The sequence below is a fragment of the Meriones unguiculatus genome, chromosome 8 (genome assembly GCF_030254825.1).
Source record: "Meriones unguiculatus strain TT.TT164.6M chromosome 8, Bangor_MerUng_6.1, whole genome shotgun sequence".
Taxonomy (NCBI): domain Eukaryota; kingdom Metazoa; phylum Chordata; class Mammalia; order Rodentia; family Muridae; genus Meriones; species Meriones unguiculatus.
Window position 1 is genome coordinate 52,804,673 of NC_083356.1, and position 18,737 is coordinate 52,823,409.

Consider the following 18,737-nt stretch of genomic DNA (forward strand, 5'->3'; position numbering starts at 1 on the left):
TTAAGCCGATATTAACAATAACACTTCTGAAGCAACTAGGAACTGAATAGTATTTGCCATTACAGAAAGATATAAGCTTTACTACTGATAAATTTTTAAAGTACCACAAAAATTATGGTCTAGAGAAAGATTTCTGTGATAATTAAATGTAAGTAATGCTTGATATGGTAGGAATAATTAAAGTAGGGATAAATGAAAAAAAGCAATTTATATAGTCACAAATTATGTTCCCAAATATTTTCTTTAAACAATTTATATTGTTCTCTTAGGTTTTGAACTTTCGCATTGTGAAGACCCAGGCATTCCACAGTTTGGATACAAGATCAGTGACCAAGGCCACTTTGCTGGCAGCACCATAATCTATGGATGCAATCCAGGCTACACTCTCCATGGAAGCAGCCTTCTCAAGTGCATGACTGGGGAGAGAAGGGCCTGGGACTACCCTCTGCCTTCCTGCATTGGTAGGATGCTTTATCAGATTTTTATAAAGTATGTCTGTGGGATGATTTCAGTGCACAGCTACATAAATTACCCATGTTTCAAATAGTTCCTTCTGCCTACGACTCGTAAGTTAAAGAGCGTTAATTCACCCCAAGAAAAGAACAGTATTCTCTTAATCTGGCCAATGTATTTACTTTGGTGAGTTACAATGGTCTATGTGAAGTTATTTTATTTCTGCTTTAAAAAAAAATAACTCACTGCAAGAATGTTATGTTTTTATCATGAGCATTTTATTCAATTGCATCAATCAGCTTTGGTTTGATTTAAAATAATCAAAGAATATCTCTGAATCAAAATGAATGTAAAAACAAGAAATTATTCTCAGTAAATTTAAAAGCTTTAAAGCTTCTTTTATGTGTATAAGCCTTTTAAAACTATTAGAAAATATGTTTTCTTAAGTACGACAACACGAGAATATATTGTGGTATGAAAAGGCCTATGAAAATCATAGATAAGATATATCCCCTACCTCAAGCTAAAATGATCATTACATTTCCATTTAGTATTGCTTTAATATTCCTTCATTTGTATTATAAGGCAGATAACAAATTAGCATAGAGATTGGGAGGGTGGATATCCAAATATCCATAAATACCCTTGTTATTCATCTTGGTCTCTTTTTTTGGTTCAAAAGATCAAAAAGGTTCCATTTGAAGTAACGGGATAAAAAAAGAAGACAACAGTGCAACAAAATCCTAAAACTGCAGTAAGGAACAGAAACACAATGATTCCCAAATCATTCCTGACTGCATTTTTAAGAGACAAAATGATTGTGTCTTGCCAATGTGGCAAAAAGTTATTGTGTACATTTCAAACACAGCTTTACTGAGGTTTAGTATAAATGCACAAATCAAAAAAAAAAAAAAAACTCCATGCATTTGTAATCTTTTTAAAGTACAATATTTTAAATATACTTTTGTAACTTCTCATTATTAATTAAAATATTTCATCCTAAGGAAACAATTTTTATATAAATCATTTATATAAATTATTTTTACATAATTTTTTATATAAAAGGACTTTAATCACAGTCCTTTACTGTCAGAGTGCATAAAAATTTTGGGTAGACTATGGAACTATAATATCTAATACATCAATCAATATTAATCACCAAAAGCTTGAAAATTTAGCAATATGACCAACAATCAGACCAACTGCATGGGCTTTAAGAAACAAACCACTGACTGTATAAAAATGAAATACATTCAGAAAAAAATAACATTGAAGGCTTGAAAAATCACAAAACTAAAAACTTATTAATATTTATTTCCATATTGTACTTAAAATTAAATTCACATATTTATGGTGTTTACTGACCTAATAAGAAACTGTCATCTAAAATGCTTTTAATCAAATGGAAAGATACCTGCTCTGAAATGAGAAGATTTTAATTGTTCTCACAACAAATTAATGCCTTTAAATTCCAAGCCAGTGTTATGACTTGATAACTTTATGAGAAGTATAAACTTTCAATGACAGATGATCAAGTTAAACAACTATAAACAGAGGAATCCATAATGATTTATGCTGAGCATGTCCATGGTAACACACTTCTCACTAATGACTAATACCTCTATCACCTGATCTAAATTTTTCTTCTATTGACTAAATATCTATTATGAATATGTTTGGTCTTTGTCAAATCTGAATATTTTTGCTTAATTAATTTGGTATTGCCTATGCAATTATTTTTCTAAAACTAGTACACTACATCAAACAAAAATTATGTATCACTGTAGATGGTTGTTACTCTAAAATTCTTTATTCCACCTTAATTTTTATCTTTATTTTTGAAGCTTGTGTTTTAAGAACGTGAACCCACATGTTAAGTCGCAGCAGAATAGCACATTCATATTTCAGGCTAAAGCACAAAATGATACTTTTTAAAAAATAAAAAATAAAAATGTAGGGTCTGGAGAGATGGCTCAGTTGTTAAGAGCACTGTCTGCTCTTCCAAACAGACATGGGTTCAATTCCCAGCACCCACATGGCAGCTCACAACTGTTTGTAATGCTGATTTCAAGGAATCTGAAACTTTCACACTAATGCACATGAAAATAAAAAATTAAACAAATTCTTAAAAAAATAAAATAAAAATGTAGAATAATGTATTTAGCCAGGCATCATAGTGCATGCCTGTAAATACCCTCACTGAGGGAGGCAGAGGCAGGTGGATCTCTGTGAGTTCCAGGCCATCATGGTATATAAAGTGAGTCTGGGACAGCCAAGGCTACACACAGAAACACTGTTTCAACAACAACAAAAAAAGTGTAGTTAAAGTAAGGGGAACAGGGACTGTCTCTGACATGAACTCAGTGGCTGGCTCTTTGACCCCACCCCCACCCCAAGGTAGGAGCAGCAATGCTAGGCCACAGAGGAGGACATTGCAGCCAGTCCTGAAGATACCTGATAAGCTAGGGTCTAATGGAAGGGAATGAGGACCTCCTCTATCAGTAGACTTAGAGAGGGGCAGGGAGGAGATCAGGGAGGAAGGGTGGGATTGGGAGGGAATGAGGGAGCGGGCTACAGCTGGAATACAAAGCAAATAAAATGTAATTAATGTAAAAAATAACAATTTAATTTTTAAAAAGTCAAGACACAATAACCACTTTAAAGTTAAAGGCTGGCTCTTTGATCACCTCTCCTGAATAGGGTAGCATCATTGCCAGGCCACAGAGGAAGACAATGCAGCCAGTCCCAATAAGACCTGATACGCTAGGGTCAGAGGGAGGGAGAGGAGGATCTCTCTTATCAGTGAACTTGGGGAGGGGCATGGGAAGAGATGATGGGGGAATGGTGAAATTGAGAGAGGATGAGGGAGGGGACTACAGCAGGGATACAAAGTGAATAAACTGTAATTAATAAAAATAAATAAATTTTAAAAAGAAAAAAGTTAAATTGGATAAATAAAATATTATTGCTATTTTCAAAGTAATATATGCCTATAATAGTAATAAATCAATAAGGAGAAAGGAAATGTTCACTACATACGGTATATTACGTACAACTACTTATTGTTTTAGGTTATCCAAGATGTTTCATTTTAAGAAAGAGACAAGCGTGATAGTGGCAGTTCTGGTTAGAGTTCCCAAACTTGACATAGACTAGAATGACTTGGGAAGAAGAAACTTTACTTGAAGATCTACTTTTATCAGACTGGCCTGTAGGCACCAGGAGGAGCATTTTCATGATTAATTATTGAAATGGGAGGTCTCAGACTGAGGAGGGCAGCACCATGTCTCAGCAAGGGGTCCTGAGATATATATTAAAGATAGCTGAGCAAGCCATAAGGAAAAAAATCTGTCAGCAGCATTCTTCATTCATTTCTGCTTCAGATCCTGTCTCCGAGCTCCTGCTTGGGTTTTTGTCCTAACTTCCATGAATCATATACTGTGGCATTTGATGGGAAAGCATAAGCCAAATTAACTCTTTCCTTCACATATAGGTCAGTGTATCACAGTCACCCAAAGCAAACTAAGAGAGTGACACAGTCTTAGTTTTAGTACTCTTTTACATAAACATAACCTATAGTAAAGTTGCTGTAAAATGATAATTTCTAGACTTCTGGAGTGTACTGGCCAATATAACAAAGCAGCAAAGCCCATAGAATCCCTCCATCCCTCACTAAAGATACATGTTTACTTTTAGAAATTAACTCATGAACTTGTATGGACGAGCAAGTCCAAAATCCACCGGTGGAACAACAGATTTCAAATTGATACAGGTATTAAAGCTCTGGTTTTGAGGGAAAATATCTTTGTTTTCCTGGAAAATGTTTTTTCTCTTTAGGATTTTCAACTGATGGGATGAGGCCCATCTGAATGAGTTATTTCAGGTATACTGGTTACTCAAGTAAAACAATTGTAAATGTTAACCACTTTTTAATTATTAATTAATTTATACCTCTGTTAGGCCCCTTCCTCCTCTCCTCCCAGTCCCACTCTCACTCCTGCATGCCTTCCCCCCTATTCCTCAGTATAGGGGAACCTCCCTACCCAGACACCCCAGGTCATCTATTCACAGGAGACTTAGTTTGTGTTCCTTCCCTGTGGCCTGGTAGCAAAGTCCCATCAGGGGAAAGTGATCAAAAAACAGGGAACATGGTCCATGTCAGAGATATCCCCCATTCCCCTAACTAGTGGATCCATATGAAACCTAACATGCCCATTGAGCTTATCTTACTGGGGTCTGTATATTGTGATATGTCTACCCTGTATCATATGACTAAAATCCACTTAACTGAACATATTCATGTGTGTCTTTCTGGGTCTGTGTTACCTCACTCACAATGATCTTTTCTAGCTCCATCCATTAGCCAGAAAATTTTATGATTTCCTTGTTTTTAATGGCTGAGTAGTATTCCGTTGTGTAAATGTACCAGTTTCTTTATTAATTTTTCAGTTGAGGGACATCTGTGTTGTTTCCACTTTCTGGCTATTACGAATAGAGCTGCTGTGAATGTCCTTGAGCAAATGTCCTTGTTGTATAGTGGTGCATCTTTTGGGTACATGCTCAAGAGTGGGTCTTAAGGAGCCTTGAACTCATTGGCACAGGAGACAACTTCCTGAGCAAAACAGCAACAGCCTCTAAGATATACAATAAATAAATGGGATCTCTTGAAGCTGAAAAACTTCCGTAAAGCAAAGAATACTATCAAAAGAACGAAATGGCAGTCCACAGACTGGGAAAAGATCTTCACCAATCCTACATCCAACAAAGGGTTAACAGTCAGAATATATAAAGAACTCAAGAAGTTAACCACTTTAAAGCTGCATTTATATCTACTAAATAACTAACTGCTATAGCCCAGTTGACATTTTAATTAAGTAAATAATTAGAATATTATAATATAATATCTAAATCTATGAAAAACTGCATATATAGAAATTATAAACTGAAGATGTTACAATCTGTTGTCACCAGAGATAAAACTTTCTAATTTTGATTATTTTTAAATGACAGTAATAATGATAAACACAAGCAATTTTAACTTGTATACGATACAGTTCAGAGAGAAGAAAATAAATATAAATATTCCTTCAGATACTTAAGTAAATATGGTTTTGTATTTATTTAGTTAGGTGAAGGAAAATAATTTTTAGAACTCTTTAGTAAACAATGCATTGCTAAGGGTTTCCATGTCTCCGTGATTCAAACATGGATCAATAAAGTATTCAACAGTTTATAATGTCCTCACTGTTTTCTTCAGTACAGAAAGTTCTTCATGAGTTGTTGCTTTACAAGTGTAAACTCATTTCAGACATCCCAGTAGTGTTAAATACTATAAAACAGAGAAGGAATCTCAAAAGATAAAATGTTAATTAGATTATGTTCAGCACTTATGAAAATTAGAGGCCACATTTAATCAAACTAAAATATCTAATGAAAATGCTACTTTGAGTTCTGAGAGATTAAAAAAGGAAGTGGTTCAGAATGGTTTGAAGTGGAGAAAAGGACTCTGGAGTTTAGATGCCTGAGGGAAGGAGTTTTTCTCAGAGGTGGGGGTGCAAGATGAATTATTCACCCCAGCATGCACTAGCACTGAGCAACTTGCCATCTGCTTCTCTTATAACATAATCATTATGTAACAAAACATCTTGAAATGGGTTGAAGTCAAGTTCAGAGATTTTTAATGTGTTCTTTTACTTATTCAACAATTTGGTTTAATTTTAGTCTTTTATATGATCTAATGGAAAAAGAATGTATTATTTTATTATACTCATATTCTCATTTCAATTAAATCTTTAAGAATTTTTATTTAAACCTTTTCTTTCAAAAAGATTGAGGCTTAATTTTTATTTTCCTTAACGTGAACATACATATATTTAAAAGAAATCTGTAGATTGCCATGAAAAGATTGTTATGAAGTTTTGACTTGTAATGTTCTTATGTTTCACCAGCTGAATGTGGTGGTCGTTTTAAAGGAGAATCATCAGGAAGGATCTTGTCCCCTGGCTACCCCTTTCCATATGATAATAACCTTCGCTGCATGTGGATGATTGAGGTAGATCCAGGAAACATTGTAAGGTAACTCAATTTCACTTTCTTCAAAATACTAAGGATTTTCCTGATCAGCAGCTCTATAAATATTGATAAATCTTATTAATTTTCGGTATGCTTAACCTTCGTAAAGGAAAACAAGTTATTCACGTGCTTAAAATAAGAATAATATCTTTGGCTTACATTACTAATTCTTTGACTGCCAGAATAACTCTGTAACTCCTGCAAGAAGCTTCCGTGGATGAACAGGGCACCAGGGTTGACAATGTTTTGGGGCTTCTTTTGATCTGTGCTCTTTAATTCTCAGTGGCCTAGGATGCTGAATCCATCATTTTGATGAGTATACAAAGCTGTGCAACCTCACTAATGTGAAGAAGAAACATGAGTGCATCGTGCTGAACAGTTCTTGTCTTCCTGGTCTTGGGCGCATTTCTGAAGAGTCTGCTTTCTGACTCTTTAATTATGTTTGATTTCTCGTTCCTGCTGAGTTTTGATAGGAAGTTCACACTTCTTCATGTCTCAGCAGCCTGATAAATTCTAAACTGCTGCCTCCTAAATTCACATGTCAGGTTCCACAGCTTTCACAAGCTCCTGTTCCAGTTTTGCTTTTAGGACTTCAACTGGGTAAATATTAAGAACTGAACCACGCGTCCTTGACATATGAAATAGTTACTCCATTAGAACCCATAATGACACTAAAAGTAACGGTAGCTTTAAACTAGCAAGAAATATTTGCTATTTGATGTAAATGAAATTCAGATAGGTTTCAAGATGCTGAACCTCAATGAATTCAGTATGACCTGCTGCATTGCCTTTGGAAGGCAAAGCAAAGAACTCAGAATATGCTATGGTGGATCTAAGTTTTATTTAAATATTAATATTATTAGATAAAAATTTAATTCATCAAGACTTATATATTTTAATTAACAAACAACTTTTGGTGTTAATATATAACCAAGATTGAAAGCTGTAATCATTCATAAATCAATCATAAAACATATACAAAGAGTCTAGCTAAGTTTCACAATGGTACCAAAAATAACTGATAATAATTTTGTACAGGTTAGGCATAGAATAGACTAACTTTTATAGGATACAGTGCTAAAAGCATATATTGTAAAGTGAGATGATTAAATTTAATGAGTGACAAAGGAACTTTTTCAGCAATTATTTGATTATATCTAAACTCCATTCACAACATCTACAAAATTGATATCAAAATTGTTTCTACTCAATATGGTCATTATAATGATTAAAAAGAGTATTAGTACTGTATTTTCGAAGTAACTGGCACATAAGATGTCCTTTATAGTTTTGTTATGACAGTTAAAATTTATGAGCATTGAAAACAGTGAGTATTTAAGATTTCTGTAATTTACAGTAATGTTGAAGTAGTGTATTAATGCTCTTTTAAGGAAGTATATTCTACATTTTTTGGTGATAATTGCCATTTACACAAGTTATACTTTAATCTTAGAAAAGAGTTGCAGAGAGTCAAAGCAACAATGTATGTTTGCTCTATATTTTGTTAAAATGGTTCTCTTCAATATTTAAAATAACCAAAGATGTATGGTTCTCCCACAGCCTACAGTTTCTTGCTTTCGATACAGAAGCATCACATGACATACTTCGAGTGTGGGATGGTCCACCTGAAAACGAGATGCTCTTAAAGGAAGTTAGTGGGTCTCTTATTCCTGACGGAATTCACAGCACCCTCAACATAGTCACTATCCAGTTTGACACGGACTTTTACATCAGCAAATCTGGGTTCGCAATTCAGTTTTCAAGTAAGCTCTTTCTGCTTGATTTCTAAATGCAAAAAGAAATGTTTTATAATTAATCCATAAAGAAATACTCTTATACATTCTAATTTTTAGTATTATTTATCTTAACTATTAGTTCTGGTCTTATTTCACAGCAAGTGAAACAAATATACTTGGGAGAAACACCTACAGTGTGTATTCATTATCAACTCTTTCCCATGGTTTAAGCATTAATCCTTAAAAAATAATGGTGTTAAAATAATTCAAGTGAAGAAATAATCACATCACAAAATCTTGTATGTGTTGGAAACGCCTCATTCAAAATGCTTGGGACCAGAAGTATTTCAGATTCAGAATTTTTACGAGTCCATGGATATTTAAATTAGCCTAGTGAGATATTTTAGGAATAAGACAACAGCCGGAATAAAAAATTCATTTATGTTTCACATACACCTTAGAAATGTGGATTGAACATATTATCATATAACTATTTGTGCACCTGCATTTTCACTGCGACTGATTGCAGGAGATCAGGTGTGTGATTTTCCTCACTTGACACTTTACGCTTATTCAAATTAGGTATGCTCAGTCTGGGATACCATAACATCATAATATTTCAAAGTGTGTTATTTAATAGAAAATAAAGAATTTTGATTTATTTTATATAACATATAAAATGAATTCATAAAAGAATAGTATACTATAATAGTAATTCAATTATACGTTGTTAATATATAACATAATATGTAGTAATTATATAATGCTAATATAAAATAACATAAAATTAATTATGAATTACTATACAATCACTATAATTATTAATGTATAGTAGATAAGAAAATATATAATGTAATGTACTTTAAAAACTTTATTACATATTTTATTTTTATTTTTAAAATGATTTTAAGTTTTATGAATTACAGTTTATTCACTTTGTATCCTCCCTTTAGCTCCATCCCTTCTCCTCTCCCAATCCAACCTTCCTCCCTCTTCCCTACCTGTGTCCCTCTTCCAGTCCACTGATAGGGGAGGTCCTCCTCCCTTTCCCTCTGATCCTAGTCTATTGGGTCTCATCAGGAGTGGCTGCATTGTCTTCTGTGGCCTGGTAAGACTGCTCCCTCTCAAGGGGAGGTGATCAAAGAGCAGGCCAATCAGTTCATGTCAGAGACAGTCCCTGTCCTATTACTATGGAACCCACTTGGAGCCTGATCTTCCATGGGCTACCTCTGTGAAGGGGTTCCAGGTCATCTCCATGAGTGGTCCTTGGCTGGAGTATCAGTCTCAAGTTTTTTGGTTTTGTTGCTCTCCTTGTGGAGCTCCTGTCCTCTCCAGGTCTTACTATTTCCCACTTCTTTCATAAGATTCCTTACTCTCTGCCCAAAGTTTGGCATCTGCTTTGATACCCTACAGGCTGGAGCCTTTCAGAGGCCCTCTGTGGTAGGCTTCTGTCCTGTTCCCTGTTTTCTCCCTCCTGGGTTGTCCATCCTCTGCCTTTCTGAATGGGGATTGAGCGTCTTACTCAGAGTCCTCCTTCTTGATTAGCTTCCTTATTTTTTATATTAATTACAGTTTATTTACTTTGTATCCCAGCTGTAGCCCCTTCCCTCATTCCCTCCCTATCTCACTCTCCCTCCCTCATCTCCTCCCTGCCCCTCTCTAAGTCCACTGATAGGAGAGTTCCTCCTCCCCTTCCATCTGACCTTAGCTTATTAGGTCTCTTCAGGACTGGCTGCAATGTGCTCCTCTGTGGCCTAGCAAGGATATTCTTTCCTCGGGGGTGAGGAGGTCAAAGAGCCAGCTACTGAGTTCATGTCAGAGACAGTTCCTGTTCCCCTTACTAGGGTAATCCACTTGGATACTGAGCTGCCTTGGGCTCCATCTAAGCAGGGGTTCTAGATTATATCTATGCATGGTCCTTGGTTGGAGAATCAGTCTCAGAAAAGACCCCTGTGCTCAGATAGATATATTTGGTTCTTGTGGAGCCCCTGTCCTCTCCAGATCCTACTAACTCCCCCTTCTTCCAGATGATTCCCTGCACTCTGCCCAAGATTTGGTTATGAGTCTCAGCATCTGCTTTGATATACTGCTAGGTAGAGTCTTTCAGAGGCCCTCTATGGTAGGATCCTGTCCTGTTTCTTATTTTCTCCTACTTCCAATGTCCATCCCATTTGTGTTTCTATGTGAGGATTGATCATCTTACCCTAGGTCCTCCTTGCTTACCTTCATTAGGTGTATAGATTTTAGTATGTTTATCCTGTTTTATAGGTCTGGTATCCACTTATAAGTGAGTATATACCGTGTGGTCTTTCTGCTTCTGGGATACCTCACTCAGGATGATCTTTTCAAGATCCCACCATTTGGCTGCAAATTTCATGATTTCCTTGCTTTTAATTGCTCAGTAGTATTCCATTGTATAAATGTACCACAATTTCTGTATCCATTCCTCCATTGAGGGACATCTAGGTTGCTTCCAGGTACTGGCTATTACAAATAAAGCTGCTATGAACATATCTGAGAATTTTATTATTTATTATAAGAATATTTTTCTATAAGTATGATCATTCAAAGAAAAGGACAGTCATGATTACATATACACTGTGGCCTCAGTAAAATAGTGAGCTTCTAACTCTATGAGAACATTCTAATCATTAGCAGTTTTGTGGCTTTGTTTATTGTTTTCATTTACCATATCATTCAATCTCATTTTATTTGTTTTTCTTTTTATATATTAAATGTTTTAAAGCATGAGTAAGATGCCAGAGAAGTGTTCAACTCCTATTCTTTCTAATGGTAGTTTGACAACATTTTGATTTCTCTGTATTAGTAATACAGAATTAGTGTCTTAAATGGCTACTGTGATGGGGTTGTGTATATAGTCAGGTAAAATGTGCTTAGATACATGAGTAACTGACTTTAAAGTATTTCTAGTTTTTGCATTCTTTTCTGGGGATTGTTTTTATTAAACTTCTATTTGTAAAATTAGTGGCTTATTTTTATATTGGCTGTTTTTGTAGTTCATGTTAAAATTGTAGAAACATCATCTGTCATATCAAGATTTGAATGAATCTGCCTTTATAATAGATGATCAGAAATGTACACTATTGCTTGAATCTTCCAATGGACTTATTAATGTCACTCAGAGCATAAATTTGTTATCAATATCATTAAGTAATACAAGTTACTATCCTGAACACATTTTGTAATGAACCTGTTTAGAGAGTTTCTAAAGTAAAAACATAATAATTATTACTATTTTAGTGCATGCAGTCTTGACTAGTTCCAAGATACAAAATCTCATTCAATATTGATTTAAATAAATAAATAAATATATATATATGTATATATATATATATATATATATATATATATATATATATATCCAAGTGTCCATTTCATGGATATGTACACAGAAGTCAGAAAGTCAATTGCTTTATTAACAGTTATATAACTTGTAGATATCTAGAAAATGGTCCATGTGTGCTGAAAGCAGATGAATATCAGGCTTAGTAAATAGAAAATGCTTAACAGTTATCATTTTGTCATTATTGCATATATTATATATACATTATTGCTGATATATACATTAGTCTGTTAGAGGAAAAATGAAAAGTTAACCATACATTTTTAATTGCAATATAGATCTATAACTTAGTCAATTTGTCATCTGACCAAACACTCCATCAAAGGTTATTTTGTTCTCAAAGAAAGGTGTTGTAGACAATTTAAACAGTGAAAAGGAATGAAGTGAAGGGGGAGAGAGTCAGCTTGCCTGTTGGAAAAGGACATGTGCCTCTAGGTCTAACAATTTTACCATGTGTTTTAGTTAGGCTTTCTATTGGAAAAAAAAATACCAGGTCGAAAAGCAAATTGAAGAGGGAAAGATTTATGTCACCTTATAACTCTGAGGGCATACCCCATCCCTGAAACAAGTTGTGGCAGTTTCTCAGTAAGCCAGATCTTTGGAGGCAGGAGCTAAAGCAGAGATCAATGAGGAGCATGGCTTACTGGCTTTCTCCCTATATCTTGTTCATCCTGACTTTTCATACACTCCTAGAGCACCTCCTCAGTGGTGGCCCCATCCACAATGTGCTGGTCAATCCCATATTAAACACAAATCCATGAAATGCCCTACAGACACGACAACAGGCCAATCCTTTGGAGGCATTTTCTTAATTAAGGTTTCTTCTTTTCAAAAAACCATACCTTGAATCAAGTTGACACAAAAACTAACAAACGCACCCTTGAAGCAAAAAGCCTAATTTTCTAATGGAACTAGTTACAAGGAATTGTAAAAAGTAGCATGTATTTTTCCAATGGTATTAGAGGGGATGTGAATGAACTACCAGCATATCATCTACCAGCATGGGACAATGCTAACCTGCAGATCACAGTTGACGACTCCAGAGCCCACTAAATTCCTCATTCCTCAAAATTCATTTATTCCGTGTATATATTCATTCTAATAGAGTCAGTTGCCATAGTTTGTTAACATATTAAGTACATTAATCCCATTATTAGTCTACAAACTTATCTTTCCTTCATTCAATTAAATCTACACAAAGATATCATATAGACTCACATGCTTGTACTTTCTATCTCTGTCTCTCTTTCTCTCTCTCTCACATACACACACATACACAAACACACAGGCACACACACACACACACACATACACACACATACACATTACAGAGGCTGTTGCCCCTGGTTTCTTCCTTCTCTTTAAATGTTGCTTCTGATACATTCATACAAATTTAGCATTAACATTCCTTCTTTGATAAAATGTCCACTAATCTTGCCTTGACTGTCATGTTTTTCATATAAAACTTTTCTAGAGAGCTTTTAATTATGATTTTTTTGCAGTGACAAAGGCATTATGAATTCTTTGGTTTAACAAAATATCTCATTAAACAGATTTTGTTAGGAGCAATAATGTAATTTACTGACCATACCCAACAAACTTTTTAATTGTACAGATAGACATTCATAATATTTTTGTTAATAAATATAAACCAGGAAAGTCTAGAAAATAATAATTCATTGTCATATTTTAGTCAGGCTGTTATTGATCATCCATTTTTTTTTTCTTACTTTGGGTTCTTTATCAGTTTGAATAAAAAGTTAAATGTGTTGAACAGAAGTGATTTCCGTGTACTTGTTACATAGGACCTAAATTTACAAAAGAAGAGTTCTGGGGCTGTTGATTAATAGTTTTGTCAGCATTTTAGATATAGCCTCCCAGCTTTCATTTGTAAACCATTAGCTTATTAAGGAAGACAATTCCCAGCCACCATATGGTGGCTCATAACCACCTGTAATGAGAGATCTGATGCTCTCTTCTGGCATGCAGGCACACATGCAGAAAGATCATTGCATGCATAATAAAAGTAAATAAATCTTAAAAAGACAATATTTATCTGATAAATTTTATCAAAATATTTAAAACTTCTTAGTTATAATGATAATAGTAGTATAGAAGGGAACCACTGAGACGTTAAAGATAGTAATGTTACAGAATTCTAACAATATTTGTATACATTTAAGGTATTACTTATGTAAAAAAAGAAACAGAGAACGTACATAAGTCTGGTAGTCACTCAGTCCCACAAGGCTGCTTGTTGGCAGCTGGTTTTTTGTCTACACTGGAATCCCAAAGATGTAGGTTCCAATGTCAGTGGAGGAAAAGATGTGCTAGCAAGGCAAGGGCAAACAGTCAAAGAGCAAAACCGTCCTTTTTCTATGTCCTTATATAGACTTCCAAAGGTATGGCCCATATTAAAGCTATATCATCCCACCTCAAGATTCAAATGAAAGATGTGTGCCTTCTGGCTTTAAGTTCTGAATCAAAGGTATGTGTCTTCCTACCTCCAACATCTGGACTAGAAATATACAAGAATTAGTGAGAAATGGGATGATGGATTAGAGTAAAAGTCAGATATTTAGTATAATATATTCAATTACATAATTTTAAAATTTTGAACTATATGATCATATAAATTAAAATATATGGGTCTCTGATTCTTTGTCTTATCTTTTGTGTATCCTTTATGTACCCTTACCAATCCAATTTCTTTTTTTTTTTTTGCTCATTAAAACAATCACTGTTGTTTATTGAAAGACAAACTAATCTGTAACAAAATGATGAGATACATAAAATGCAAGTGTCTTTTACAAAAGAAACTAGTGAAATTCATGTCACCAAACTCAATATAATGTGAATTTACTGTAATATAGGTTGCATAGCAACTTTATAGTCTTCACCAAGCCGCCATCCACAGCCGCACAACTGCTACTGTATGATCTGTTCATGCTTTGTAAATTCTGTCACTTTGCCTCTCGCTGTTATAATGTGCCAAGCACTTTTGCTTAATCAGAGCTACTTAAGTTTGACACTGCATCCTCATGCTGTCCTAAGCCCTGTCCTGGTTTCTCAGCGGTCAGCTTCTATATCCCCTACTTAAATTTCTAATCTGCCTGTCTTGTTCCACTTCAGTTCTACAGGGAGGTATCATGCTGTCACTTGCCCACATAATAGTTGATTTTGACAGAGTGTTTTCTCTGCTCTTCACTCTTTGACCTCTCCATTAAGAATCAGTACCTGCTGGGTAATACAATACACCAAGGCTCATAACTTCTGCTGTTGAAAATTCTCAAAGAAATAAATAGCTTCACTAGGATAGGTTGGTATGTGACAGCCTTAAAGGACGGCATGACACCACTGCCTTTGTTCCTGTCCTCAGTATTGTTTGATGCACTGGCTAACAGTCAACCAGACACTCGCTTCATTATCCCTCCATATTTTTCCTCACACTTCTGCCTGGCTGGCTGTCAGAAGCAAAAACTGCATATCACTTTACTGTTTAAAAGCATTTAAAGCTTTGGGTTCAGTTTTAAGTGAAAATGCTGGCATTAAATGTAAAACCTCTACATTATGGAGCTGTTCTAGTTTTCTTGCTGGTTCTGTGATTTAAAAAAAAAAATCGACAAATTCCAAACTCTGTGTCATGTTTGAACCATGAAAAGCTTGCAGGTGACACTGAGGAAAGTCAAGACAAAGGAAAGTCAAGAAACAGAGAACAGCCGTGGAGGAATGCCACTTATTGGCTTGCTACCCGTGGCTTGTTCTGCTATCTTCCCTGTAGAGAGAGGCCCATGTGCCTAGGGATGCTACTACCCACAACGCTGTGAGGCCTACTACATTAATTAGCAACCATTAAGATGACCCAGAGACATGTACACAGGATAATCTGATGGGGACAATTCTTCAACTGTGGCGTCCTCTTCTCATGAGCATCAAGGTGACACCCAATATTAGCCATCAAAGTGCTCAGGCCACCTACCAGCTTCATGCCCTCACTATTTATTTATATATTCCGTCTGTCTGCAGTACTCGGTAAAGAGAGCATACAGTCTATTTTCTGCCCTTTGTTTTTGGAAACACGTGCATACTTTTGAAAAACTTATGCTCGTATTCAAAATCAGTAAATTCTCAGTCGTTTCCCAAGCCCAAGTGAACAACACTTCTAGTGTACGTAAACTCCTAAACAGAATTAGTCACTACACTGGCCCTGGGCTAACACTGCGAGTAGGTTGTGTAATAATTGTCATGTGTCCTGGTTTGCTCATGGTATTTGTCGTTTGTATTACCCTGGAATAGTGTGACAAGTTCAGCGTTGGTCCTGTATTTTCCATTCTTAAAATGAAGTACGCTGTGTGTCTTAGGTCTCTGTTCTGCCTTTAAGTGTATCTGGTAGACCATGACCTAGGTTTGCAGTGTCAGAGGAATTACAGCACAAAGCTGAAGCTGAAATACAGATACTGGTACCAGTATATATTTGCCAACCTTTCAGATACCAATAATTTCACATATTCATTCTAGAACAGCATGTAGCACATTTATAGATTAAATGACATATTACCAAATATGTTTTCCACACACACTGATTGGTTATAGAAGGTAGTAGGAAAAGTACTTGACACCACTGCCCTGACTACCCGTTTCATGTGACAGCATGATATGCCACAGGATCTACTGGGGTATGAAACCGTCACAAAACTTCCAGGCCAGAATTTGCAGAGTTTGTGCAAAGATTGTTCTTAAAGTACAGCACATAGGAACAGAGGTAAATAGTTGAGTTGTAGTTGAGTTGTAGACTTATAAATTACAATATACTGTGAGAATAACTGTTATTTGTTTCAGAGTGTGAATTAACAGTTTTATCACAAAATGGACTTATTATTATTTTGTAATATGCCTTTTGGTAATAATGGGATTTATAAAGTACATATAATATTCAAGATATATCAAAGATAAACTTTATAATACTACTAATACCTATCAAAAAACCTTAAGGAATGAGAGTTCAGCTGAAGAGGCTACCATGAAAAGACAAGTCACTGATGAGCAATGCATTTCCATAAACTATCCTGACAAAGTTGAAAAAAATCTCCAAGAACATCAAGTATGAATTTAGAATGGATTTTCATTAGTATTTAAAAAGCCAAGTATTTCAATACTTCTAGGAACATGGTATATAAACAGTAACATGATCCTTTATATCTCAGTGTATATCATTTAAATAAATGCATAATTTACTATCAAATATGCATTGATTGTCTAAGTATAAAATATGGAATTAATGTTGGAGCTGGAGAGATAGCTCACTGGTTAAGAGCACTAGTTTCTCTTGCTAAGGAATTGAGTTCAATTTCCAGAACCCATATGATAGCTCACAATCATCTGTAACTTCTTTACCCACAGCAGCCAATAACTTCTTCTGACTCCATGAGCATGCAGTGAATATACAAACATGCAGGCAAAACATTCGTGCAACCTATCAGCTACATAAAATAAAAAAATAGATCTTTAAAAAATAAAAAATTAGTGCAATGTTGAATTAAGTATACTCTAGGATTATTTAACCCATGATTTCCTGGCCCCACTTCCTTGGACAAGATATCATGATACTGGCAATGTCTTAAACAGAGAAACTCTTTTCATAGCAAATAAAAGGTAAAGAATGAATACAAGAAGGCCATGGTAAGATATGGCCCCAAACAAAATGCTGTCAGTCACATGTGTCTTTTAAATATGGCTCATACCTTAAAATTTCCAGCATGTCCCCCAAGTAACACCACCAGATGGGGAATAAACTGTCAACATATTATCTGGTGAGAGACCCCTGATATTCAAATGATAACATTCCACCCTTCCCCTCCAAGTGTCTTTGACCACCTAATAATGCCCATTTCTAAGAGTCACCAAAGTCTTAGCATTATGTAAAATTCCAACATTCAAGTCTCCTCTAAGACTGACATAAACTTGTATTTGTAAACTCCTATAGAAATTGACTCAGCCATTTACCTGGCATCCACTAATACTCATTACTTTTTTAGTTTCATCTTCCTTAAAGTCCTTAGACTGTAGGCTGTAGCATGAAAGACCTCAACCCAACTCCTCACAGCATCTCTATTCTTAGGGAAAATATGAGACCAATCTCCACCATCTAACACTTTCACCCCTCCATCTGAGGCCCAGTATATCACCCATTATGCAATGCTTACTCCATAGTGAGGCTTCTCTAGATGTCACTTCCAAAATTTTCCAAATTCCTTTCAAAAACTTAAGGAGTTAAAATACAAGTGAACATATTTAATTATAGCTATCACTCCAGATCTCTGATACCCGTTTTCTGTATTAATTATTTTGATTTATTGAACTTGAGAATCAAGGCCTTACATAGGCTCAAAAAAAGCACTCTGCCACTGCGATAGATTCTGCATTTTAACCTGTTTTCATTCAGAAAGAAAATGATTCTTGTTGTTATCTAAGTGTATTTATCAAGCCAGCTTCAAACTTGCAAACTTTCTGTCTAAGACTCTGAGTAAATGGAGAGACACAGGCATACCATCATCATTAGCAAAGAATATATAAATATTTTAACTCATGGCTTCAGAAGGTTTACTTCCAAGTCTCCTAATTCCACACCATTGGGGAAAATAACATGATGGTGCAACCTTGGGTATGGAGGAGCTTTTTTATTACACATAAACAATAAACAGAGAAAGGGAATGCAGGAATGGATGAGAGCAATACCTAGTCTCCAAAGTCAGGCCTGTAGGAACATACTCTTTCTAATTAGGTCCTACATCTTAAAGCTTCCATAATTTATTGATATAGAACAGTACTAGAGAACCAAGAATCATTGCAGGGCATTCTATATGAAAATCATAATAGGTAATAACTTTTATTACCCTTTCCCTCAAGTGTGACCAAAAATATTCAACTTATTCTAAGATAGGTTTCTAAAGATAAATATTCTTTTGGTGTTTTTGCCACACTTTTTCTTTTTTTATTAATTACAGTTTATTCACTTTGTATCACCCCTGTACCTCCCTCTCTACTCCCCTCTCAAACCTACTTTCCTTCTTCCCCACCCATGTCCCTCTCCCAGTCCACTGAAAAGGGAGGTC

At 35.2% G+C, this 18,737-nt stretch overlaps 1 protein-coding gene across 1 annotated transcript in view; it reads left to right on the top strand.

Annotated features, from left to right (window-relative positions):
• Csmd3 (CUB and Sushi multiple domains 3) overlaps positions 1-18,737 on the top strand; it is a 1,323,831-nt gene that overhangs the window by 982,082 nt on the left and 323,012 nt on the right. Inside the window, exons 25-27 of the mRNA XM_060389430.1 lie at positions 270-461; positions 6,402-6,528; positions 8,086-8,288. Coding sequence (XP_060245413.1) covers positions 270-461; positions 6,402-6,528; positions 8,086-8,288 — 522 coding nt within the window. The remainder of the gene's footprint in view (positions 1-269; positions 462-6,401; positions 6,529-8,085; positions 8,289-18,737) is intronic.